The sequence below is a fragment of the Canis lupus genome, chromosome 2 (genome assembly GCF_003254725.2).
Source record: "Canis lupus dingo isolate Sandy chromosome 2, ASM325472v2, whole genome shotgun sequence".
Classification (NCBI taxonomy): domain Eukaryota; kingdom Metazoa; phylum Chordata; class Mammalia; order Carnivora; family Canidae; genus Canis; species Canis lupus.
Window position 1 is genome coordinate 64,253,482 of NC_064244.1, and position 25,612 is coordinate 64,279,093.

Genomic DNA, 25,612 nt, shown 5'->3' on the forward strand with positions numbered 1-25,612 from the left:
ATAAAAGAACTGCTTTTCTTTTCCTATAGAGAACTTATTAGGCAGGACTATTTGGGTTGCAAGTGAGAGAAAGCCATAGCTTAAGTGAAGAAAATTTTTGAAGGATACCTTTTATTTCACATAACTCTGGATAGCGTTAGGTGCAACTGGATCCAGAGCCTTGAATGTCAGTGTAGAATGTCGTGGTTGGAAGGACAGACGCCAAGCACTGAGAATTGCTCAAATAAAGGTGCAGGGTCAGGAACAAGGCCTGGGATTAGGGAGCCAGTGGGGTAGGAGGGAGTGGGTGTGGCTGAAAGCAGAGGTGTTGGTTAGGTGTGGCAGAAGGATGTTGCTTTTGGTCTGGGAGAATGGGAGCCACTGCAGGTTCTTGAGGAATGGAGTGCCATGATGGCCATAGACCCCGGGGCGTGTTCTCTGGTCAGTGTGTGCTGGAGGGAGCGAGGACGGGAGATTAGAGCAGACATGGAAAGGTGGGCCGGGAGGGCAAGTAGCAGTGGATGACTTGCCAGGCGCTAGATGGACATTTTCATGAAGGTAAATGATGCTGCCCTTTCCAAGGAGAAAGGCAGGTGCCAGCCACAGCTGCACGGCGGGGCCTTCTCCTGCCACAGTGCTGCGCCTCGAACGGCTTGCATTTCGTCCTGGCTAGGGGCAGCTGTTCTGCTCATTGAGCCAGCATGGGGCCTGGAGGGCTGCACAGGGGCAGCTCCACCTCCCCCCAGCCTCTTCCCAGACAGCCTGCCTGCTCCCCTGGGCTCCAGCTGCTTGTCCCCTACTCCTCTGGGCAGGGAATGGGTGTTGTCCGTGGCTGGCTGTGAATGGCCTCGTTGGGCTAGGAATGGTGGGTGAGGTGGGAGTGGCCCCAGATTTGGGGGCACTGGTGGCCAAGTGGAGGCACAACCAGATGATGGACAGATCTGGCTGTGGACGGAGGGAGGCAGACTGGCCAGCCTCTGGGAGCTGGGCTGCTGGGGGTTGGGGGGCTAAGCTGCCCCAAGTTGGCAGATTCCCCGTCATCCGGTCTCTGAGTGCTGGATGGCTCAAACCATCCCAGACAATCGCTGTGTCTGGGAGAACTTAGGTCTGGGAGCAGACCATATCAGTGAACTCATGTTAGCTGTGAGCTTGGAGCTTCCAATAGGCCTCGTTTATCTCGGTCCTGGGTCTTTCGAAGGAAGAAAGAAAGACAGGCCACCCTCTGCCCTCTGGGGGATGATATTTTTTGACTAGTGGTTGGGGAGAGGGTGTGGAGACCAGAGTGGACGAGAGGAAGCCTGACCCCAGAAACCGCCTTGGAGGACCGTGCGTGTGACTCGAAGCTTTGCTCTGTCTCATTGGCTTTTGAGCCGAACTGTGGGAGAACTGATCCCTCAAAGTCGGCTCAGTGCTGGTATTATGGCTGGGATCAGGTGATGACTGGAAGGATGTATCATTGATTTGAATGTATTCATTTATTCCATGTTGCATTTGAATTTCCAATTTTAGTTCAATTTTCATTTTACTTGGGTCACAGTAAAACCCCGGTTCTTTGAGCTGTAGCTAGCAGAAGCGGAATAAGAAACCACACAAACTACTTAGCTACGCATTACAAATGCAAGCATTTACTTCCTTCACAAGCCTTGGGGCTAAGCCAGTTTAAAGGTGGGCCATCCCTGCATCCGGCAATCTCTCTCTTGGCCTTGACCGCTGGCAGGTGTCCTGTTTGCTGACATTCGGGCCCTTCTCCAGGAAGAGGACATAGGTTGCTCAGTGAGAGGTGGCTCAGTGGCACAGCAGGTGGGCTTCTAAACTAGCTAGTGACCCAATTGTTATCAATCTACTTTGGGCCCTATTGGTCCAAAGTTGCCCAATTATTTGGGTTATGCCCTTCAGAGAAACTTTATTACTCTTTTTTTTTTTTTTAAAGATTTTATTTATTTATTCATGAGAGACACACATGGAGAGAGGCAGAGACAGGCAGAGGGAGAAGCAGGCTCCCTGTAGGGAGCTGGATGTGCAATTTGATCCCAGGACCCCAGGATCATGCCCTAGCAGAAGGCAGACGCTCAGCCACTGAGCCACCCAGGTGACCCAAAACTTTGTTCTCTTGAATGTTTCTGCATTCCCCATACTCTGATCTACCCTGGGCAGAGGGGCCACATGATTACTAGGGAAGAGGTTTAAGTTGAAGGCCAGAGAGGCTCGCATCCGGGCAGTTTTCAGGGGAATCCCTACAATTGCTAACGAATAAAGAATGAGGAGTTCTTTAAAACATTTTGAAACACATATACTACAATTTAGTAAATATTTCTTAAGTACCTGCTGTGTGCCATACACAGCTGTAGGTTTGGGATTACAGTGCTCAACAAGACAGGGAGAACCCCTGCCTCCACGGCGCCGTCCAATAGAACTTCCTGCCATGACGGAAACATTCTGTGCTGTCCAAACCCATGGCCGCCAGCCACATTGTTGTTGAGAATTTGAAATGTGGAACTGAATTTCTACTTTTATTTGATTGTAATTAGTTGAGATTCATTTTTTTTTTAAGATTTTATTTTATTTACTCATGAGAGATACAGAGCGAGCGAGAGCGAGAGGCAGAGGGAGAAGCAGGCTCCATGCAGGGAGCCTGACGTGGGCCTCGATCCCAGGTCTCCAGGATCAGGCCCTGGGCTGCAGGCGGCGCTAAACCGCTGCGCCACCGGGGCTGCCCCTAGTTGAGATTTAAATAGCCACACGTGGCTAGTAATGACCAAATTGGACCACACAGATCTAGCGGATGCATACTTTTGAAAACTTTGCAATAGAAACCAGCCCTGTCTTGTCACTTACCATTGCCCAGGACGTTGCTGAGGACTGGGGATGCCCAGGGTCCAATCAGTGTGGTCAGAGGGATGGAGGTGGTGGATCGCCATTTCCCATCTGAGCTCCAGCTATTAGGGACTGCAGGAACAGATCCAAGACTCCCTGGTTGGAAAACTTTTGAAAAGATGGGGACATCTCGCGTGCCACGTGGATGCGCTATATTTGTGCACGTGGAGAACCGCTGGATTTTTGACGCATTGCTGTGCTCATTTTAAAAATGTGGTCTTTCGTGGTAGGGGAAATGCTGTCAGCCACAGAGAAAACCCTTGTAGTAAAAGCGGGGGTAATTCACGTGTCCCCGGCGGGGTCGGTGACAACAAGGGTTTTGCGGCCTGCCTGTCATGTTAATTGTATGTTATTAGAGGGCATTAATCTGATGATTATTAACATGATGGATTTTTAAGCAGTTGCCTTGTTGAGGAAAACTTGAATCTGAAGATCAGTGACATACATCAGTAGGTGCTTGGTGTGTTAAGCAAGAATAAGCTACTTGTTTTCACCTAGTGGGTCCCTAGGGGATGCAGTGGGGTCTTCATTTTCTGAAGGCCTTTGTCTTTTCCAGGTGGAAGGGGGTGTGTGTGAGCAGGGAAGGGGGATGTCTTCATCCACAGGTGTCCAGTTCTAGAAATGTGAATTCTGTAGAACTTTCTCTCCTTCAAATCCCAGTAAAGGTCCACTGCTCCGGCTGTGGTCAAGTTGGTCATTCACCCATGTATTCGCTCTTTTTCTGTTAAGCAGCTCAGATAGGCACGTCCCATCTCTTGGTGACTGTCCCAGGCCTTCTCGGTAACTTTCTTTTCACCGAGGACAGCTAGCTACCATGTCCTGAAGATTACAAACAGCTGAGACTGCTGAGAGACCCATGTCTTTGTCAGCCACTACACCAAGCTTGCAAGCAGAGGCCTCTGCAAAGGTGGTGTGTTTCCTCATTAACCACCCAGGACCGCTGGCGCCTGGGGGCAGGGTTCCCTGGAGGTGCAGAAACAGACCATGGCGTTGGAAGGAGCCTCCCTCCATCATGGATCTCTGCACTGGGCCAGCCTCTGTTTGAGATTCCTGGAGCACTGGTGCCCTTGGGGAGCCCCCTGCATGGGCCAAGCTAGCAGGAAGGGCAGGCCAAAGCCCGGGGGGGATGCCGCACGAACCTGAGTCACGCCCTTGTCCCTGGCCTTGCTTTGAACCCCCACCCCACGGAAATCCCACTGAGTTTTAAGACAGAGGAACAAAGAAAAGAACCATGAAGAAATAAGAAATGTTGGTTGCAGGAGCATCAGGGGGCCAGAAATAGGGAAGCTTGCAGTGAGCCACAGTTGAAAAAAGGGTTTGAAATCTGGATACAACTTTGGCCATCACAGATATGGGGAGTGGTGTGGAGGCGGAGGAGGATGGAGACAAGGAAAACTGACACTAAGACATCTGCCAGATGGACATAGGGGCCGCCACGTGCTAGAGGCCGTGTCAGGGCTCCTGGAACATTCCCCAGGGTGGGGGCTCTGCTGGCTTGGGGACCTCCCCACCCCAGCACAGTGCACGCTGTGTTACAGGCCTTGGGTGTGAGTTTCAGGGAAGAATCGTGTCCAAAATCTCGAGAGCTCGGCAGTAGTCCTGTGGTCAGTGTTCTCCATGTTCTCAGTCCCTCTGCTTAACAGCTCTGTGAGGGAGGTGGCTTTCTGCCCATTTCACAGGCCAGAGGACTGAGCTGCACAGGGACCGCGCTCAGCCCAGTCTCCCTCGGAGTCTGAGGCGGAGCCAGGAATCGCCTACAGGCTGCCCGGTTTTCAGCCACGTGTCTCCCCTCCACTCCCAAAAGAAGCTCATCTTGATGGAACGGGGGTGAGTGGGGGGCAGTCCGTGGAGCCGTCCTGTTTGCAGTGATGGGAAATCTCAGGGGGCGTTTACCCGGAATCATCCTCAAGCTTAGCTGACCCCTCACTAACATTCATGTGACGTGGCTCTTGGGAGCAGTCGGTCAGTGGAACCATCTGGAGTCTTCTGACTTGAGTTTCGGAGGAAAAGAGAGTGCTCGAGTACTTATAACTCAGGATAGCAGCGTCCTGGAGACGTGCCTTGGCCAGATGGCTGTCTTGCCATGGGAACCCCAGGGTGAGCGTGGGGGTGGCTGAGCTAGTCAGGCCTTCCCGGGGTGTGGGACCGGGAGGGAGGGCCTGCGGTTGGCCCTCCCCAGCCTGCCTCCCCAAATTCCACGTGGACACCTCCCTCAGGTGCAGAGATGCACATCTGCCTGGCAGCTCGGCCCAGCCTCTCGGCTGGGGACACGCCTCTGGTCGAGGAGAGTCTCATCCGACCCTGGAAGAAAGCCAAGCAGCCTCGTGATCAAGCCAGGCTGGACCGACACGCCTGAACAGCAGATGAGAGGAGAAACCCGAGTCCAGACTCCTCTGGTGGATTTCTCCCGGATGCTGGCCTGCGAGAGGGCCCGGTGCTTCAGACAGGAATGAGTGAGGGGCGGGGAGGGGGGAGGAGAACCCTTCCCACCGGGGTGCACCTGCCCGCGAGTGGACGGAGCTGCGTTCTGCTGAGGTGGGGTGGGGGGTCAGTCTCCCCCTGTGTCCTGCAGTCCGGCAGCCCCCGTTTGGACGAGCGACATCGGTTTATTGGGGCGGACATCCTCGTCTCTGCCGGATGGGGATGTTGGTGGATACCTGGGTAAATAAGTATAAATAGTTTTCTTTCTGATATGTGACCGGATTATTTTCCAGTTGATTTCAAGCCTTGGCCCCAAGTGGCCCACAGATCAAAAAAAGATAAGGGTCAGTTACAAGGTTGAGCTCATTCTCCGTTGCCATGGCAACTGACCTCAGGCAACCCTCAGAGGACTACACCCAGCTCCCCAGGTGATATTTTTACTGTCCACGCCATCAATCCCAAGCCTTTCAAAACTCAGACTGCCTAATTGTCAGGGCTCTGTTTTGAAGAGGCTCTGGGTCCCCCGTGGGGCCCTGGTTCAGGCTGCCAGAGCTCATTTATAAGCCTTTCTGAAACACGGGGGACCCTGAGATGGGTCCCTCCTGGCCAGAGAGGCCTGGGAAGGTGCCCCCGAGGGGAGGAGGAAGGGCACAGCCCATCCTCCAGGATTAATTAGGAAAATGGGAGCCCGGAATGGGGGCGGTGGTGGCGGGGCTCGCCTCATCACTGTTCTTGAGTGATGAGAGGTGCTGGGCGGCCCTGAGCACCCTCGCATTTGGGGTCTGGGGCAGCGGAGACACCAGGGTGCTCGACACACTGTCAGCCACCACCCCCAGAGTCTCCAGCAGCCCCTCCAAAGACACCCCAAGTCATTCTCATGTGATAATAGAAGAGTGTTTCCCACTGTTGTTATATTTCTCTGTCTTCTGTAAAAGGTAGACAAGTCACCGTAGAAAACTTTACTCCTTTTTAGAGACCAAAGCATACAATCCTGGGAAGATCATAGCTGTGAACACACAGCTTCATGACAACAGGCTTCCAATAAGATCCGCATCCTCAGAAACCTTTGTATAGAGCTCCTTGCCCCACAAACTTGAAGGCATGCCCAAATCACAAGGGCACTTTTAAAATGGAGATGCTCATCCTTCAGGTCTGGGCTGGGGCCTGAGATTCTGCATTTCTAACCAGCGCCCAGGAGGTGCCCGAGCTTCTGGTCTGGGGACCACACCGTGCCTAGCAGGGATGTAGATCCTCAAGGGCGGCCAGGGCCCTAGGGTGTTGGGAGTCCCACGATCAGCGGATGCCTCCACTTGTGTGCTCCCCAGTTCCTGCCTGGCCTCTGGGGAAGGGCTCACCCCTTAGACCCTGTTTCCTCCTTTGCCCCTTGTCAGCTCCCAGGTCAGTTATCATCCCCCCCCCTTTCCCTTACAGCCTGCCGTGGTTCATTTCCTTGTGGTATTTAATAAGAATCAATAGATAAACAGCCTGATCTTGCTGCTCAGATACTAGTATCTGCCCTCTTCTCTTCCACCAGAGGTCTTTGTTCCTTACAGAGAACAAAGGACTGTGTCCCCCATTGGCCTATGTTTCTATTTCCTGTTCGGTGCCTGTTTGTGGTTGGTTATTTATTAGGGCAGCATCAGAGGGGTCCTCTCCTGGGGTCCCCGTCTTGCCTACTCATTTACCTGGATGAATGCTGGGCTCCTTGTTCCTCCTCTTCCTTATCTCTGTTTGCCCTGTGTGTGTCTGAGCCTGGGCCCCTGGATCTCGCGGGTCTTTCCTTGACCTGATCCTTGGGGTGGGCTGCAGAATTGAAGGCTGGTGAATTTATTATCTGAGCTGGGAACAGAGGATTTCAGCTTGATGAGGCAGCCTGGGCATCCCCTCCCAGAAATGCTGTTGCAGGGACAGTGCTACAGCCCCGGGCTGGCCCATGCCATCGCTGTGGGCGCTACCTCCCTGCTTACCTGGGGAAAGTTCTGACCCTCCTGCCAACTGAAGCTGGTGCTGGCAGGGGGGTGTCCAGGCTCAAATGTGGGAACCAGGAGAGTACATCTGTCTTCCTCTCCCCAGAATTCTAGGTGATCAGGGACCAGAGGGTGGCTTGCTGGGTCCCAGGTCCCAGGTCTCAGGTCTTGGGCCTCTTTTGGTATTTTTGAAGATATAGAGGGCTGCTTGGGGATGACCACATGTCCTCACCCTGGTTCTGCCACTTTGCTGGTAGGGGGGTGCTGTCCTTTTAAGCCTTCTTTTCCTTTTCTGTCCACTTGGCAGGACCCTCTAGGCCTACACTCCTGCGGGCCATTTTGTGAGGATCCAAATAGCGAGTCTCTGAAGGCAAGCACAGATTCTATAAACCAACAGTCCTGCGAGTTTGGGTGGTGGGGACCCACCACTGGTGAGTGATAACCAGCATTTACCAGCAACCTTACCCCATGCTCCAAACATTGTACTAAGTGCTTGACACAAATCATTCATTTCCTATTTATTGAGCACCTGCTATGTGCCAGGCCCTGTTCCAGGCACTGGTGACATAGCAATGAGCGAAATAACCCTCACGGAGCTCACTTTACTCCGTGCGTGCATGCATAAGATGTGTATGAGGGAAAGAGTCAGTTAGTTAAAAAACAAAAACAAAACGGTGAACTCTGTTCACAGCCCCCACACATACGCCAGGTGGTGGTAAGCACCGTAAAGGAAATTAGAAGGTGGGTGAGGTGCTAGAAAGGATAGGGGTGTGTGCTGCTTTCTCTGGGGGCATCCGGAAAGGCCTGTTAGTAGAGCTAGCATTTGAGCAGACTCCTGAATGAAGTGAGGGACAAGGACAAGGAGACAGTCGGGGGGCAGAGAGTTTTCATTGAAGACAGGCATCCTTTGACAGAAGAAGCCTGATTGGTGGCCTTAAAAAAACCCTGTGATGATTGTTCCCATTTTCTAGCCGACGCAGCTGACGCTCAGAGAAGTTAAGTAACTCACCCAAGTACACACAGCGAACGACTGGAACTGGGACTCAAAGTCAAGTGTTTCTAGTCCTTACTTTGGTGTCCTTAATTGCTGCTTCCTGAATGGAGGTGGCTAATTATGCCCCCTGTCAACACAGGTGACAGTCACTGGTCCTCTGCTCTTGGAGGGGTCTGTGCCGTAATGATACCGCTCGTGGGTCAGCTTCCCCGAGTGGGGTCCCTGCCTAGAGAAGGGCCAGGCGAGGCCCAGCGATATGGCGGGAGCAGGTCGGGCTCAGTGCATTAGAGCCGGAGAACAATGCCCTGTCCACTCCCCGCTGCAGCCTGCTGCCCCTCCCTCCCAGGCAGCAAATTATGGCCTCCAAATGTGTGCCCAGGCCTGCCTTTGACATCAGTGGGGCCCACCTGAGCTTCACCTTCAGGATTCTGATAATCAGCTCTCTCTCCTCCTGGCTTCCCCCAAGACCTGTATGGAAATAAGTATGTGTCTGCCAGGATCAAATGCTTTTGGAGACAAAAGTCGGTACCGAGGACATTACAGGGAGCTATCATCTCGGCACGATGCTCTTCCACAAAGCCCTCTGCTCCTCTTTTGGGCTGACACAGTTTCAGCCTGAAAGGTTCCAGCAGGCTGACTTGGTTTTAAGCAAAAGCACATCCTATTATTTTTTTGAGAAATGAAGTGTAAAATTAACACTTATTATTCCTGAGCAGGGGAAAAAAAAAAAAAAGAGGGTTGTTGGTTGGTTTGGGGTGGGAGGGGGGAACTCTGGGATTTTCGTGCTTGCTGGGTTGTTTCTTTGCCAGTTTGGGTTTGTATTTATTTTTATTTAAAAAAAAAATCATAATGTATCAATGGATTCCCCGTGCCAGCCCCGACTTACGGGGACTGGAAGGAAAGCTCTGGCACAGTGAGCAAGCAAAATCTGCATTTCACTTTACAAATGAGTGGGGCTGCATAATTCACTTGAGTTGTGTAGGTCTCTCTTATGGATGCCTGTCATGTGCTATAAGGGGGGAAAAAAAAGAACAGAAAGGAGAGGAAGTGATTTTGCGTCTTAACTCACAAAATCCTCCAGTTCCCAGCCCCCGCACCCCCACCCCCTGCACCGGGGCAGAGGGGCCTGCGGGCTCCCAGACAGCTTTGTCATTCTGCTCCGAGGTGTCCGCCGAGGCTGCGTGATCTTAGAGAATTCAGGAGAGTTATTCTCGGAGGGTGCCGCTCTCTGCGGACCCCACGACTTGGGACAGAGTGCGAGGTTGTCCGCGTCGGCGGGGTAAGGAGCCGCGGTGGCGGCGGCGGCACGTTCTGCCAGTACCGTGGGCTGGCTGGTATCGGGTCACCGGCACGCGGAGGGACTGTTTGCACACTAACTAGGGCAGCTCCCCACCCCCCTTTTTCCTGGAGGGCTGGAGAGGCAGAGGGACACATTACGGACACCCCAGGGAGCTCCTCCAACCCCCCTCGGGCCGGGAGAGGGCCTTGTCCTTCAGAAAGAAGGTCTGCAAACCAGAAGGCCCGATTCTCGGGTCTGGGGGAACCCCCCCGGCTTTCTTGCTTTCACTTTGTGTTTGTTTTATTTTGCCTCCCAGGGCTCCCCAGGTCTGACTCTCTTTAACACGGGAGGGAGGGCGGAGCGAGGCAAGAGAGCAGTGGCATGCACCTGTCGGGCTCCTGATCTGATCAGCCCACAACCTCACATCGACACCGCTTCGGGGGTGCGATCTGCTTACATGGCAGCTGTTTGGGGCCTGGAACCGGCTGGCGGCTCCAAGGCTGCCTGACTGTGCACATATTTATGAACGTGGGTGCAGGGTGTAGCGGCGTCCATGAATCACGGGGAGCTGCTGATGAATTGCTCGGCACTCGGAGAACGGAAAGTGACTGTCAGACATGATTTCTCTGATTTATCAGTTGCGGGAACCTTCTTTGTCCTCTCGGCGTTTGTGCATCAGACGGCACGTCTCCATTCACAGCCAAGTGGATAAAGGCCTCGCTCGGCCCCGCTCGGCCCTGCTCGGCAGAGAGCAGTAAATCCTCCTTTGCCATCCCCGCCCCGGGGAGCTGGCTCTGGCTGGGCAGGGAGTGAGGGCCCAGCCAGGGGTGTCTCTCCGCTGGGAGTATTTCCCGGGCCCCTTCTGCGTGCCCAGGCAGGGCCTGATGCTGTGGGGGCTGGAGAAGGAGAAGCCACTATCTGTGTCCATAATCCAGTTGGCAGGATCAGAAAGATTCCTAGGATCTGGTTAGATGAATCCAGGATCACCATGCCCAGCCAGGTCCCACTGTGCATGCAGGCATAGTCAGGGGAGCCTGCCTGGAGGTGGCATGCAGGTGGGATCCCTATGGATGGGGAGGCCTTTGTATCCTGTTCCGTTCCGAGTACCACCCCCCAGCTGGCTCTCTTACCTTGGCAAGAGGTCTAATTCTCTTTCCTAGAAATGGGGTTTTACCAGCGAGCAGGATTAATTCTGGTATTTGATTCATTTTTATCAGCTTAAACTTAAGGTATAGTATAAACCATAATAGAAACCTCTGTACGGTTGTCATTTCACATACCGTCTGCCTTATTAACGTCCGAGAGGTGTCCACATTCAGGGAGGTCACCCATAAGGGTGGTACCTCTCTTTCTCTCGTTCATTCATTCCTTACTTTGTGCCAGGCCCTGAGGAGCATCGTTTGTGTGGGGGACAGGGGGCATGTTGGGGGTCTTCTGAGGCAGCCCCCACACAGGAGGCCATCTCTAATTATGATGAGAGTCTCCCCAAGGGAAGTGGAGGACGTGAGTAGGGCCTATGCGGCGAGCGTGCTGAGCCTGCCCTGCGTCCCCAAACTTGTCAATGAATTCCTTTTCTGCCAGTGTAAATGGAAGCTCTGCCTGGCTCTCTGTCGGGTGCATGTGGCCTAGTTGCCGGGGCTCCAGGGGCACGGCGAACACCCGGTAGATTCCAGCCAGTGGGCTATGTGGGGCAGGCCCACCTGCTCGCGCACGTGTGTGCATGTGTCTCTGCGGGGGGCGGAGGGGGGTGCTGAGGTGGGGGCTGGGGGCTGGCTGGGCCAGGGGGATGTGTGCTGTCCCTGCCAGCCCCAGCCAGGGCCTGGGGACCCAGGGACTCGCCAGGAGCCTCAGCCCATCTGTGTTTGTGTCTTGCCACTGGCAGAGCCCCTCTGCTACCTAATTCTTGCCTTTGAGGGCAAATCAGAGCACCTGGCACCTTTGGTGAGGCTGGTTCCCTGGGGGAGCCCAAGAGGGAGCCCGTGTCCTTGGCTGTCCCAGATAATACTCTCGCTGATGCTGGCACACCTGACAGGAAACACTTATTGAGCACTTGCTGTGTGCGGGGACTGTCCAATCCTCTTTCGTGTATTAACTCGTTTACTCTTTTTGGTGGGGGGCAGTGGGGGGTGGGATTTGTTCATGTATTTGAGAGAAAGGAGACCAAGAGCGTACAAGCAGGAAGGGGCCGAGGAAGAGGGAGAGAGAAATTTAGCAAGACTCTCCACTGAGCTCAGAGCCCGACTTGGGGTTTGATTCCACCACCCTGAGATCAGGACCTGAGATCTTGGTTTCGGGATGCTCAACCGACTGTGCCACCTGGGTGCCCCTGTATTGACTCATTTAATTGTCACATCCACTATAAGATGAAGGCTAGGGATGCCTGGGTGGCTCAGTGGTGAGCATCTGCCTTTGGCCCAGGGCGTGATCCTGGAGTCCCAGGATCGAGTCCCACATCAGGCTCCCTGCATGGAGCCTGCTTTTCCCTCTGCCTGTGTCTCTGCCTCTCTCTCTCTCTCTCTCTCTGTGTCTCTCATGAATAAATAAATAAATAAAATCTTTTAAAAAAAGAAAAAAGATGAAGGCTATGTGGGGGGGTATATATGTGACTTTTTTTGAAGGCTTTTATTATTTTTTAAAGAATTAATTATTTGAGAGAAAGAGTGCATGCACAGGGGGAGGGGCAGAGAAGGAAGGAGAGGGACAAGCAGACTCCCCACTGGGCCCAAAGCCTTACACAGGGGGCTCTATCTCAGGACCCCGAGATCATGACCCGAGCCAAAATCAAGAGCCAGATGTTCAACCAACTGAGCCACCCAGGCGCCCCGACTTTTATATATTTTTTAGAGCAGTTTTAGGTTTATAATAAAATTAAGAGGAAGATAGAGATTTCCATTATATGCCCTGCCCCACACATGCATAGCCTTCCTCATTATCTTTGCCACTTTCCAGAATGACCAGGTACGTGATTTTTGCAAGATGAACCTACAGTGACACATCACAATCACCTAAGGTCTGTAGTTTGCCTTGGGGTTCACCCTTGGTGTTGTACCTCCTGAGGGCTTGGACAAATGTGTGATGACACGTGTCCATCATTAGAATATCATATAGAGTATTTCCACTGCCTAGAAATCCTCTGTGCTTGGCCTGCTCATCTCTGCCCCCACCTTAAGCAACCAGCTGGTCTTTTCATTGTCCTCGTAGTTTTGCTTTTTCCAGAATAGTTGGCATCCTAGCAGGTAGCCTTCTCTGATTGGCTTCTTTCACTTAGTAATATGCATTGAAGTTTCCTCTGCGCCTTTTCATGGCCTGATCGCTCCGTTCATTTTAGCACTGAGTAATAATCCATCCTTTGGATGGACCTCAGTTTATGTGTTCATTCATCAACTGGAGGACATCTTGGTTGCTTTCAAGGTTTGGAAATTATGAATAAAGTTGCCATAAATCTCCATTTATAGCTTTTTTTTTTTTTTGTGGATATAAGTTTTCAACTCCTTTGGGTAAATACTAAGGAGCGAGATTGTTGGATGTATAGTAAGAGTAGGTTTAATTTTGTGACAAACCGACAAAGCCTCTTCCAAGGTGGCTGTGCCATTTTGCATTCCCAGCCACAGTGGGTGACAGTTCCTATTGCTCCACATCTTTGTCAGGACTTGCTGTCATCAGGGTTCTGGATTTTGGCCATTCTCATGGGTGCGTAGTGGTGAGGAAGGCAGTTGTCGTGTACTTGAGAAAAGAGGAAACTGAGGCACACAGAGGTTGTATAACTTGCCCAAGATCATGCAGTGAGTGGCAGAACCAGGTTCCAACCCCAGATGACGTGACACTCAAGCCAGGGTGACTCCCCGACGTACCCCCTTGCTGAGCTGAGGGCTGCACTGGTTGCAGATGCTGGCCCCTTCCAGCCTCGCACAGCCTCATGGGACAGGGGCTCGGGGAACCTCGTTTACTCTGAGCACACTCACCCCCTGGGCTATACAGTGTGGAGAAGAAGCCAGGGTTTGAACTCTTCCCTGCTGACTCTGGGCTGGGTCACCAGACTTTGGCACTGTACCCCTTGATGCTGGTGAGAAGCTGGTGCTTGGGGCTCCTGGGTTCGAGTGAAGGTCATAGCGGCTTCCAGGTGGGTAAATGGAGCCATGTTCTGATCTGGAAGGACAGGGTGTCCGCCCTTTGTCCATCAGCCATTATCCATAGGCCATCTGTTTCAAATATTTTACAAAGAGCATTTGTTGTTTTGGTGGCATCTACTTATGGTGGCTCAGCCCTCAGAGTCAAAGCCAGAGTCCGCCAGTGGCTGGCAAGGCCCTGGGCAATGTGCATCCCTGTGTCCCCTCCGATCCCACCCGACCCCACTGCACCCCAACCCAACCCCCGAGTTTCAGGCACATGGCTCTCCTGCTACTGGCAAGCCAGCGCAGGCCCACCTTGACTGTCACCTAGGGAGCCTCCCATGTTCTCACATCCCCCCTGATGCTGTATTACACATTGGTCATCCTGATGATGTGTCTCCCCCACCATTAGAATGGGGGCAAGCGTGTTATCTGTTCAGTTCCCCACAGGATTCCTAGCTTGCAGTGCCTGGCATGCAGTATATGCTCAGTAAATATTCTACTAGATTCTTAAAAACTCTGGTTGGACTCCTTTCTCTGTGCAGACCCCATCCTGGGCTCCTCTCCACAGTGACATGGTGGAGTCTCAGATTCAGGCTGTTGACCGTGGCCTGCACACATTCTTGGCTGCTTGACCAACAAGAGAAATGAAGGCAGACAGTGGCTTTAAGAGCCACATATCTGTGGCTGGCCCCTGGGGTCTCTAGGCTCTGTGGGAGGGACTGTCTGGAGCTGGATGGGTCCTGGCATCTGTGGCCTTCACACCAGCCCTGGGTCTGGGGACCAGGCACAGGTTGGCCTTGGCTATACTGGGGGCCCTTGGGCTCCTGCCCAATGTTTGCAAGGTCACTGACTGGCCATCATTTTCCTTGCAGAGGAAGGCATCAACCACGAGTGTAAGCTGTGCAACCAGATGTTCGACTCCCCAGCCAAGCTCCTCTGTCACCTCATCGAGCACAGCTTCGAGGGCATGGGCGGCACCTTCAAATGCCCCGTGTGCTTCACAGGTAAGTGTGTGAGGGGATGAGGGGGGAGCTGGGGGAAGGATGTAGGCCTCGCCCTTTAATTGTTGGACCTCAGCATATGCTCCCGCACTGACATGGACCTGGAGTCCCCAAGGGCCCCACAGCCCATCACCCTGCCTGCCTCACGCAGAGCTGGCCTACACCCCGTGCACCTCCAGCCCCTCCTCTTAGGCAGATGGAGGGTCCTTTCCTAGCCACCCTTCACCCCTAGGCACAACTGAATTTTCCAGCCCAGTGTCACCCACCTTTGCCTTCCACGGGCTCCAGGCTCATCTCCCTGAGCTGGGAGCTCTGTCCTACAACTGTGGGGCTCTCTCTCTATGCACTTCTTGGCTTCCCTTCCTCTTGGGCCTGCCTCAGCCCACGCTCCATCCGTGCTCCAGGATGGAGGGGTCAAGGGCAGTTCTGCTGGCCGAGTCCCCAGCCCCTGGCCCCCAGCCCCCAGCCCCCAGCCTGGCTGCCCGCCCAGGCGAGCGGCTGTCCCGGCCCGAGGCGAGTCTCAGGGGCTCTGCTATCCCCCCTCCTGCTGCCCAGATGGCAGCCGGTGTGCGTGGGGGAGCCCTGGCCTTCCCCCTGCCTCCCCCGACATCTGTCGTCTGCCACGGCAGGAAGCCCACCCCCGGGAGGGCGCCTGGCAGGAGGGGATTTCTGAAGTGCTCACCTCCCAGACACACAGCTGCCTTGGGGCCACCTCCTGTGTGCGCTCAGGGCCGGGGCTGCTCGTGGACTGTTGCGACCTGCTCCATGGTGGGCCTGAGGGGGCTGGGCCACGGAGGATGTCCCCGCACACGCACACACTACTGGGGTGCGCGAGGGTCTTGGAACACCATGGTGCCCCTTCCCCCTCAATTGGGAGCCTCCACCCATCTGCTACCATCACACTCTGCAGGCGAGGTGGAGGCTGGCACCGAGGGGCCTCAGCTGCCAGGTCGCGGGTCCAGGACACGGGGCCCCTGCATGGGGATCTGAGGATGCTGATAACAACCTCAAATAGAATAGGAATTTGTGTTTATTGAGCACCTTCTTACACTAGACAATATGTTAAGTGTATTTAGTTCAAATCTCAGCTCTGCCATCTGCTAGCAGCAGGACCTAGAACAAGTCATTTAACATTCCCAGTGCCTCAGCTTCCTTTTCTGTAAAATGAGGGTAACACTAGTGCAGGGCCTGTGCCAGAGTCAGGAGCCCACACACGGAAGGTATCTGGCAAATGGTGAAGCTGAGGCTGACGATGGCGCCGGTGTTCCCTGGACTAATTATGTGCCAGGCCATCTTTTAAAGCATTTTGCAAGTAGTAAGCCATTCGACCCTCCCAGCCACTCAATACTGTAATGATCCTCATTTTTTTCAGAGGAGGACATGAAGCCCCGAGGGGTTAAGTGACTTGTCCAACACTGTACAGCCTGTAAGTGGCAGAGCTTGGCTCCTCTGGCTCGGCCCCCTCCCGTGGCTGCAGTGACCTCCTAGTGGCCCAGGATTTGGTCACCTGTGTCCATGGGTGGGCGATCCCTCCTTATGAGTAGTGTGGGGGTGTCTGGGCTGGCGTCCCCGGAGTGTGGCCCCTGACAGCCGTGCCTGCGTCCAGTCTTTGTCCAGGCCAACAAGTTGCAGCAGCACATCTTTGCCGTGCATGGGCAGGAGGACAAGATCTACGACTGCTCGCAGTGCCCACAGAAGTTCTTCTTCCAGACCGAGCTGCAGGTGAGTGCCCTTGTCCGCTGCACACCCCCTCCTGGTGCTCTTTGGGGGCCCCCACAGGCACCGAGGGTCTTGGGGTGAAGCCAGGATGGCGGGTCTTGTACGTAGCCTCACCCCACCCAAAAAAGCAACAGTTGCTCGGTGTGGAGGCAGTGGCTGCCCTCCCAGAGGCCGACATCGGGGTGGCCCCTGGGCCTCTACTGACCATGATTCTCAGACGAGCTGAACTGGAGCCACTAAGCCTGGTGAGGACTCAGAAGGCTCTCATTTGTGGTGTTTCCGTGCAAGCTCCTTCCCCTCTTGGGGCTTCTGGGTCTCTACCTATCTTTGATGATGATGTTGAGCTGAGCTGTGGATCTGTGGCTGGTGGTCTGTGCAGCTTGTATGACTGAATCCTGGGGCTGTGTGCAGCCAAGGACTGGGTCTGGGGTCTCAGAGCCTCCAGCTCTGCCCGAGAAAGCCAGAAAAGTGAGAGCTGTTGGGTTGGGCCCCAACTCAGCGGAAGGGGTGCTCACCACAGGGCCTGAGGCTGATGCAGCCCCTGGGTGCCACACAGTGGCCTTGGCCAGCTTCCTCAGATCACCGTGCAGGCCTGGCAGTGGCCAAGAGAGCCCTCGTGAGGGGACGTTGTGGCGGCCGGCTGCCCTAGGCCCTTCAGCCACTGCCCCTGTTGTCCCACCTGTTGATGGTTTCTGAGGACTCAGGTCTGTGTCCAGGTGAAGCTGCCTTCTTCTGCTGACTTTTGCATGAAATTCTTGTAACCCTGGATTGGTCACATGTCCACCCAGAAATACTGTGTGTACACACACATACGGAATACCACCTACACAGTGTGCATAAGACCACACCCCAAAAAGAAGCACCATGTGGACATCCCCAGAAACACCACATGTACACGCAGACATGCCTTGATACCGTACACCGAGAATAACAGCATTTTCCACAAAGCGCACAAGGGAGGTGGTGAACCACACATCAGCTCTCGAAGCTTCTGCTGGGCAGCGGCACACCTCTCCCACTCCTGTGTTGTCTTGGCCAAATGCAGTGATGCGGCCCTGCCCAGTTCCAAAGGGGACGAGGTGGGTAATCGTGCCCTGTGCCCAGAAGGAAAGGAAAGCTGACGTTTGTCACAGCCTCCCAAGCGCCGTGCACACTGTGACCCACAGGGTCTGCCCACTGGAAACACGCCTGCCTGCACACCCGGGCAAGTGCCAAGCCTGCACTCAGCAGTCACACCACACCCCTCCCGGGGGTTGAGGCTGTGTCATCAGGTTGCTGAGGGGCAGCACTGGGGTGCCTCCTTTCTGGGGCTTTCCCATGGAGGGCTCAGTGGGCATTCCCCCCCACCCCCGACAGTCAGGGTCCCTTCCCGCGGGCTGGCCCCATGGCAAGGCTGGACAAGCAGAGCTGCCTTCACACTGTCACCATGTGGGACCTAGCTATACGGACCCAGGCCCGGAGAGGGGGTCCCAGCTCCAAGTGCCACTTGCAAGGTGGTGACCCTGCCCGGGGCCCAGGGCTGCCCCCACCTTGATCCACAAACTGAGCATGTGCCCCTTGGCTGAGGATGGCTAGGGCTCGGCTGAGGATGGCTAGGGGCCCTCCCCCAGTCCGCCAAGCGAGATCAGTGGCAGCACCTGCCCAGCGGGCCGTCCGGGAAGCCTCCTGCACCTGAGCACCGCCCTTCCGCGCCTCCCACCTGCTTCACCTGCTTGGTGCAGCTACCAAAATAGACCCCGGGTCCCCAGACAACTCCGGCTTTTTATAGCTCAACACGGCAGGCCTCTTTTAAAGCCACTAGCTCCTATAAACTATGATTTACTCAAACTTTGAACTCGCTCAGCCCTCTGGTCCTCCCACGTTGTCCTGGATGCCGAGAAAGGGATGCTCCCTCCCTTGCAGGTTTTTCCCAGAAAGGTTGCCCCGTCTCGCCTTTGTGAGCTCCGTCGTTATCGTGGAGCCTCACGGAGGCCCAGAGAGCTGTGGTCTCAAGCCGATCCCGCTGCGAGCCATGCGCACCCGGAGCTGCAGACTGTCCCAGGCATCAGAATGGTTCCTGTGAGCTGGTGGTTTCCTGGGTCATCCGTCAACCTTTAAGGCAGATCCTCAAATGCCGAGAACCTCGCTAAATTATAGCCTTAACGAGTGACTATTTTCTGCAATTAATGATTTTAATTACAGACCATTTAAATGCAGAAGTGTTGTAGCGACACCCGATCTATGCAAATAATGGCTTTCCTTAAGTAACTTGAATAGCAATTTTCTGGGTTTTTGAGAGGAGGGTTTTTCAGGCATTGAAGTTTTCATCATCATTACACAGAACCTGGGGCTGGTGGGCAAGTGCCTTATTTCCCTGGGGTGACATGTGGGGGTTTGTGTGTACAGCAGGAGGCAGGGCCCTTGCTGGAACCTTGACTGGCTCTCCTGGCTGTATGTCATTTGAGGTCCTGTGGGGAGACTCAGGGAAACTAATGTTTGTTGGCACAAGTGACTCTGAGCCAAGAGGTCTTAAGATATAAGGCTGAGGATTGTTCTCATTGTAAAACTGGAAATACCTGCTGTGAATATAGAGGCAACAGTGATGAGATTTGGCCCCGGTAGGCTTGGGCTGTGTCACAGTGATTTGTCTACCTCCAAAGAGAATGTTCTCTTAGGATGCATTAATAGGAGCACAGTTGCCAGGATGAGGGAGGTGAAAGTCCTGATTGATTCTGAGTTCGTCTGGCTCTGCCCAAAGAGGACTTTGGACAGACTGGAACACGTTCATATCAGAGTGATTAGGAGCAGGAGAGAACTACACTTAGCTATCCATTTGTTCAGAGCATGTACATGGAGGGCCCACTACGTGCCAGGCACTAGATCTAGGAACGGCCAAGACTGTGGTGAATGAGACAGAGAAATACCCACAGGGCCTGCATTCAAGAGGGACTGATCGACAGTGTCCTGTCATGGTCACCACAAAGAAAATAAAACCAGGTGATGGGCTGGAGTGTGATGGGGGTGAGGTTGGATAATCCCTGGGGAGTGTGGTCAGGGAGGGCCTCTCTGAGGAGGTGGCATTTAAGCTGAGACCTGGCTGGTGAGAAGGAGTGTATGGAAGAGAGCCATGAGTGCAAAGGCCCTGTGGTCACGTGAGCTGGGTGTACTGCTGGAATGACAGAAGGCAGAAGGTGGCTAAAGCAGAGTGAGTGGGGAGCAGTGGTGTGGAGAGGGCTGGCAGGTGGAAGTTTGTCATGGTGGGGTTTGAAGGACAGCAAAGGAGTTTGGATTTTATCCCCACTGTGATGGGAATCCAAGTAGGGAAGAGGTATTATCCGATTTCTACCCTGAATCAAAATTTAAGAAGTCTAGTCTTTGAAAGACCCTGTCAAGAAAATGAAAAGCCACACATCAGAAGAAAATACGTGCAAATCACATATTGATAAAGGACTTCTATCCAGGACATATTTTTTAAAACCCTGAAAACTTAATAATGAAGGGCAACATCCACTGTAAAACAAGTGGAGCATTTCAACACTTCACCAAAGATGTGGGGACGTTCAACATGATTATAATCAGGGAAGCACAAATGAAAACCACAACGCAAGGCCACCACACCCTTACCAGGATGATCAAAACAGAAGAAAAAGTTGGCCATGCCGAGTGCTGGCCAGGGTGCGGAGCGGCAGCTGGAACCCCCGCGTGCTGCTGCTGGAAACCTGAAGTGGTGTGGCCACCTGGCAAAATAGTTCTTGAGTCCCTGTAAAGTCAAACGTACACTTAATGTTTCACTGCGCAACCCTCCCGTGACATGTTTATCCTAGAGCCTGAAAAACATGCTCACACCAGAACCTCCATGGATGCTGGCCCCCAGCTGGAAACCCCTTAGCTGTCCCTTACCTGGGAACGGACGGACAGGTGTGCTACATGCATCCAGTGCCTCACTGCTTGGCAATACAAAGCAGCCACTGACACACGCAGCCACTTGGATGTATTGCAAATGCCAAATGAAAGAAGCCAGATTCGAAAGGCGCCGTACTAACGTGGTTCTGTTTACCTGGTGTTCCAGAAAAAGGCAAGACTGTTGGAACAAAAAACACCAATGGTTGCCAGGAGCTGGAGGTGGGGGAGAGATAGGGGAGAAGGTTCCTGAACACACACACATGCACTCACGCACATCCATGCACACATGTACGCACGCATGCACCCGGGGAGCTCAGGCAGCGTGCTCGGCTATGGGGATCCAGCCTGACTCCAAAGAGCTTTCAGGGGACCCTTGGCCAGGAGCAGATGTGGGCAGATTGCTGTGAAAGTGTGGGGACACTTGTCTTCACGCATTTTAAGCTCTGTCCACTTGCTTGCAGCAGCCACAGACTTCTGGCAGTGGGCAGAGGGTCGGGGTGTGCATGCTGCCCTCTGACAATCACGGCTCATGCATCCCTCTCTGGGGTTAGCTCAAGCAGGATGAGGAATGGATTTGTAGGGACGCTGGGTGGCTTTTGTTTGCCGGAAGTGGTGTGGAGTTTCTGGTGGCCCAGTCCTTGAGAATCAAGTGCCCCTGTCTCAAGGTGGTGACACTCTGCCTTCTGCCTCTTTCTGGTTCATATTGTGTTTTCCTGCAGCCTGGCTCTCTGGGCTCATCTCTAGAAGGGAAAATGCTGGCCAGAGCTGCCGTGGCTTCTGTCATTTCTGCTGAGACAGACACTCCTGGATATTTCAAAAGAGGGGATTTAGTGTGGGGATTTGGTTATGCAAGTAGCCGGACGGAACCCCCGGCCAGCCCAGAGACAGTGACTGCAGGAAACAGCCAGCACGCCAGCAGCAGGCTCGAGATTCCCTGGAGAGGGGATCTGATGGTTGAGCTCCGACGGTTGATGGTCAGCTGTCCAGCTCTGCTCCACTGGCCCCGGGTGGCGGAGGGGAGCCAAGGCTGGTGGACACTGCAAATGTCCACTGTGTGGGGAAGAGTCTACAGACGGAAGGAAGGAAAGGTAGAAGGTCCCTGGCGGCAGAGGTGTCTGAAATGCTGCAGCGGGGAGGCAGGGAGCGCACACGGTCTTTGTGAAGCAGCTCTGTATTTGCAGCCTGGCTCCGCCGTTTCCCAGCGCTAGGCCAGAGTTTTCTTATCTGGAAAACGGGAGTATTAACAGTTCCCACCTCAGAGCTGTGTTGCGGGAGACCCTTGGCACAGTGACCGGTGCATAGGAAGAGTGTGGTTGACACTACCTGTGGTTATTATTAGCATTTACCGTTATTCTTCACGTTACTGTGACCATGACTATTAGCATATTCTTAACGTTAGGCATTGGAGGTCAGCTGACTTTCCAGAGCCCCCTCCACTAGGCTTTGCTGTGATTTCCTGATTTCTGGCTTGAGCGTGGACACAGTGAGATGCTGAGTCTCTCCATCTGTGGCACCCAGCCAAGTGTGAAGGCCACGGGCACAGGACACCCACACTGGGGCCCAGGGAGGAGCTGGGTGTGCGGAGCGGGGAGGCGAGGTAGAAAGGCCACAGAGGCCGGGGCTTCAAGTCCTTTCCAGCTTTCACTGCCTCTGGCCCAAGCTTTTCCCTTGGACCATTTCCTTCTGCCTTGCCCGGGGCTCAGTGGAGGGTAGTATGTCGATTTGGTGGGGGACCTGCAACACAACTCTATAAGCCACAGACCCCGAAAATGTCCGGGGTGTTGGCCTTGCATATCCAGCCTCAGGCCTCAGCAGATGAAGGCCTGGGGCCCTGTGGGCCCCTTGCCAGGGGTTAGCTGAGCTGAGGGGAGGGGCTGGCTCAGCCACCCTGCCCAGCTGTCTGGGGATCCCTGTGGACACCTCCGTGCCCACGGACACTGGACAGGGATGGCATGTCCTTCTGCCCATCCTGAGGCTCACTGTATCCTGCTCTTCACTGTCGCCAAGGGACTGCATGCAGGGAGTGTGCAAATTACTTAGCCATACGAGGCTGGCCTTCAACAGGGTGGACATGCTCCCCGTGAAATCGGCCAAGAAATAGTTCGAGCAGTCACCTCCCCTGGGTGGCTCCCTTCCAGGAGACCACTCTCTGACCTAAGCATTTTGTATGGATTGTCTCAGCACAGCCCCATGAAATAGGTGCTCTTATGATCCTCATTGGCAGATCTGGAAACTGAGACTCCAAGAGCTTAGGTGGTATGTCCAGGGTCACAAGCAAATGGCAGAGCCACATGCAAAGCCAAATCGTCTTTGCCACCAAGGCAAACAGAAATCCTCCAAAGTTTAAATGAATTGCCATTTATATGAGCTAATAGATTTAAATGAGGCCTGCAGTGCTGAACTATAAAAAGCCTTCATGTCAGGGGACCCAGAAACTATTTTAGTAGTTGGGCCAAGCAGGTAGCTCACAAGTAGCGGTTAACAGCGGTTGTGAAAGAACCTGCTCGCAGGTGGGCCCAGGTGGAAACACACTGGGGCCACTTCTGCGCTGCTGAGCCTGTACCTGGCATTTGCTAGGCTGGCACTTGAGGCCAGGAACCCGCAAACCTAGTGAGAAGCAATGGGGTGAGTTCAGCTCAGGCTCCGCTTGAGCAGAGGAAGGATTAGGGCTGGTCGTGGAGACAGGGACTGCAAAAGGCCACAAGCTTCCTGGTGCTGCCACTTTTCCCCCCTCTGGCGGCCTCGCTGAGTGCTGTCACACACAGCCTGGAGCCTGAGGAAGGGTCTCTTTGATGGGGGGAGTTCCTGTGCTCCTCAGACCTCCGTGATGGGCCTGGGCTGGGCCGGGGGGAGCAGTGGGTCTGCCCTGTGCCCTGGAATCTAGGCTCCCGTATTGACAAAGTGAGGGGCCGCAGGAAGCGCTCCCCGAGCCGGGGCCTGCAGCGGCAAAGCGGCCAGCCCTGCGTTGAGCGGGCGCATTTAAAGGATTAGCTCACGCTGTTTGCTTGTGTGTGCCTAATCATGCCGCTTCCAGCTAAATGATTACAATTGATTAAAAGCAGAGCTAGGTATTCTAACAAGCAACCTGGAGCCCTTCCAATGGGGTGAGCTGGGCCCTGCCAGGCTGAATCCTGGTACCCAGCCAGGGGGAGGTGTCTGTGAGCAAGGGGCGTGCTCTGAGCCCCATGGGACCCTTCCTTCTTAGCCCTCGAGGATATTTGAGTTGACCCTTCCCCTCATTCCATTTTCATTTAAGAATATACACTGAGGGGATGCCTGGATGGCTCAGCGGTTGAGCATCTGCCTTCAGCTCAGGGCATGATCCTGGAGTCCCGAGATCGAGTCCCACATCGGGCTCCCAGCATGGAGCCGGCTTCTCCCTCTGCCTGTGTCTCTGCCTCTCTGTGTGTGTCTCTCGTAAATAAATAAATAAAATCTTTTGTTAAAAAAAAATACACCGAGTACCTACTGTAGGTGGGTGCCATCATGGGGGTCCAAGGCACAAGTGTGCACAGGTAGATATGATCCCTGTTCTCACCCAGCTGTCATTCTTTGGCAGATGCCATCGGTAAGTCAGTAAATACATGAACTAGGTCATTCCAAACTGTAGAATTTTGAGGACAGTAAAACACTGCATGGTGATGGAAAACGATAAGTGTGTGTGTGTGTGCGTGTGTATGCGTGTGTGCATGTGTGCACGCATCAGGGCAAGGGCAAGAGAATGTTGAGGATTGGGTGGCCAAAGAAGGCTGGCATTTCAAGAGTCCTGAAGCTTGTGAAGGAGCCAGTGTGGGGAAAAGCTGGGGACCTTCTGGGAAAGGGAACAGCCAGTGCAGATTCAGAGACATGGACAGACTTGGGGTGTCCAGGGAACAGAGGAGAGGGCTGGAGGTGGGTGAACACCTTGCTTCATGCACCTGGTCTAATCAGCGAGGTAGGTGCTTCCTGGCTGCTCTGCTGATCCTTGAACACCCTTCCTTTCCTCTCAGGCTTCAGGGCCCAGCTCAGGTGGTCCCTTCTCTGAGAAGCTCTCCCTGATTCTAGCTCCTTTAGCTCCTCTGGCCCTTGGTTTAACCCCTTGATCCCTTTGCCAGTGCAGATTGAAATAACTATGTTTACACCTGACTTCCTGCCCATATGTGAGTTTTGGGCTGTAAAACTCCCTCTGTCATCCATTCATCCATCGGTCTGGCCATCCATCCGTCCATCGATCCATCTATCTATCCATCCCTCCATCTCTCCCTATATGTTTTACCATTATTTTTGAGCTCCTAGAAAGTAGGAAAATAAAGGAAAGAACACAAAAAAGGAAGGGAGAAGAAGAAAGAGGGTTGTCATCTAGGGTTGCAGATTCTAGGAGCCCAAGTTTTTTAAATTCTTGGTCCTTATTTTTTTTTTAAGATTTTATTTATTAATTCATGAGAGACACACAGAGAGGCAGAGACACAGGCAGAGGGAGAAGCAGGCTCCCTGCAAGGAGCCTGATATAGGACTCGATCCCAGGGCCCCAGGATCATAACCTCAGCCAAAGGCAGATGCTCAACCACTGAGCTACCCGGGTGTCCCAAATTCCTGGTCCTTATAAGATGGGTAACCGAGGAGCCAGTTTCCTTGCCTGCGCGCTCGTGCTGTCAGATCCAGCCAGATAATTATAACTAATAATAATTAAAAATTAAAAGTGCTCTAGGCACATACTTAGCATTTGACTCTTTGGCTGAGTTCTCTGTGAGTAGGAGCATCTTCCTCCGTCCCACTTTAAAGGCAGCCCTGTTCCTGCCACCCCACGGCTGCAGGGGGAGCTGGGCCCGCCTGGGCTTAGCCTCGGGGAGCAACAGGGAGGTGCCTGGTGACACCCAGCAGAGGTTCCAGGGAGTGAGAACCTGTTGCTTGCTTTGGAGTAGCCACCAGTTTGTTCCATCATTTTCCATTGCAGACATTGGTACCTCTTTGGCCTCAGTGTCCTCGTCTATAAAATGGGGTAAGACCTACTGATTCGGGTGGGCATGAAGGTGGAGCGCTCAGGTGTGAAAAGCACTTAGAACCTAAGGCTTCGGGCAGCCCAGGTGGCTCAGCGGTTTAGCGCCACCTTCAGTCCAGGGGGTGATCCTGGAGACCCGGGATCGAGTCCCACATCGGGCTCCCTGCATGGAGCCTGCTTCTCCCTCTGCCTTTGTCTCTGCCTCTCTCTCTCTCTCTCTCTGTCTCTCATGAATAAATAACACATTTTAAAAAAATCTTTAAAAAAAGTAAACTGTAACAAATTAAAAAAAAAATAACTCAAGGCTTCCTGTGGGTGACCAAGGCATATTCCAGGGTAGGATTGCTTTGTGTGTCCTGCCTTCCCCACCAGGGCAGGACACCAGAGCCTTTCACGGAGTGGATTC

The 25,612-nt window shown here is 53.7% G+C and overlaps 1 protein-coding gene and 1 long non-coding RNA gene across 8 annotated transcripts in view; one reads left to right on the plus strand and one right to left on the minus strand.

Moving 5' to 3' along the window:
• Positions 1–25,612, plus strand: part of ZNF423 (zinc finger protein 423) — a 344,022-nt gene that overhangs the window by 298,411 nt on the left and 19,999 nt on the right. For all 7 annotated transcript variants that reach the window (XM_049104667.1, XM_049104670.1, XM_049104672.1 and 4 more), the window contains 2 exons: positions 14,499–14,630; positions 16,234–16,349. In XM_049104667.1, the coding sequence (XP_048960624.1) occupies positions 14,499–14,630; positions 16,234–16,349 (248 nt within the window). The remainder of the gene's footprint in view (positions 1–14,498; positions 14,631–16,233; positions 16,350–25,612) is intronic.
• LOC118353992 (uncharacterized) lies at positions 19,748–20,435 on the minus strand. The gene is made up of 2 exons (XR_004813784.2): positions 20,226–20,435; positions 19,748–20,085 (listed from the first exon to the last, which is right to left on the minus strand). It is a non-coding gene; the product is annotated as an uncharacterized LOC118353992 (long non-coding RNA).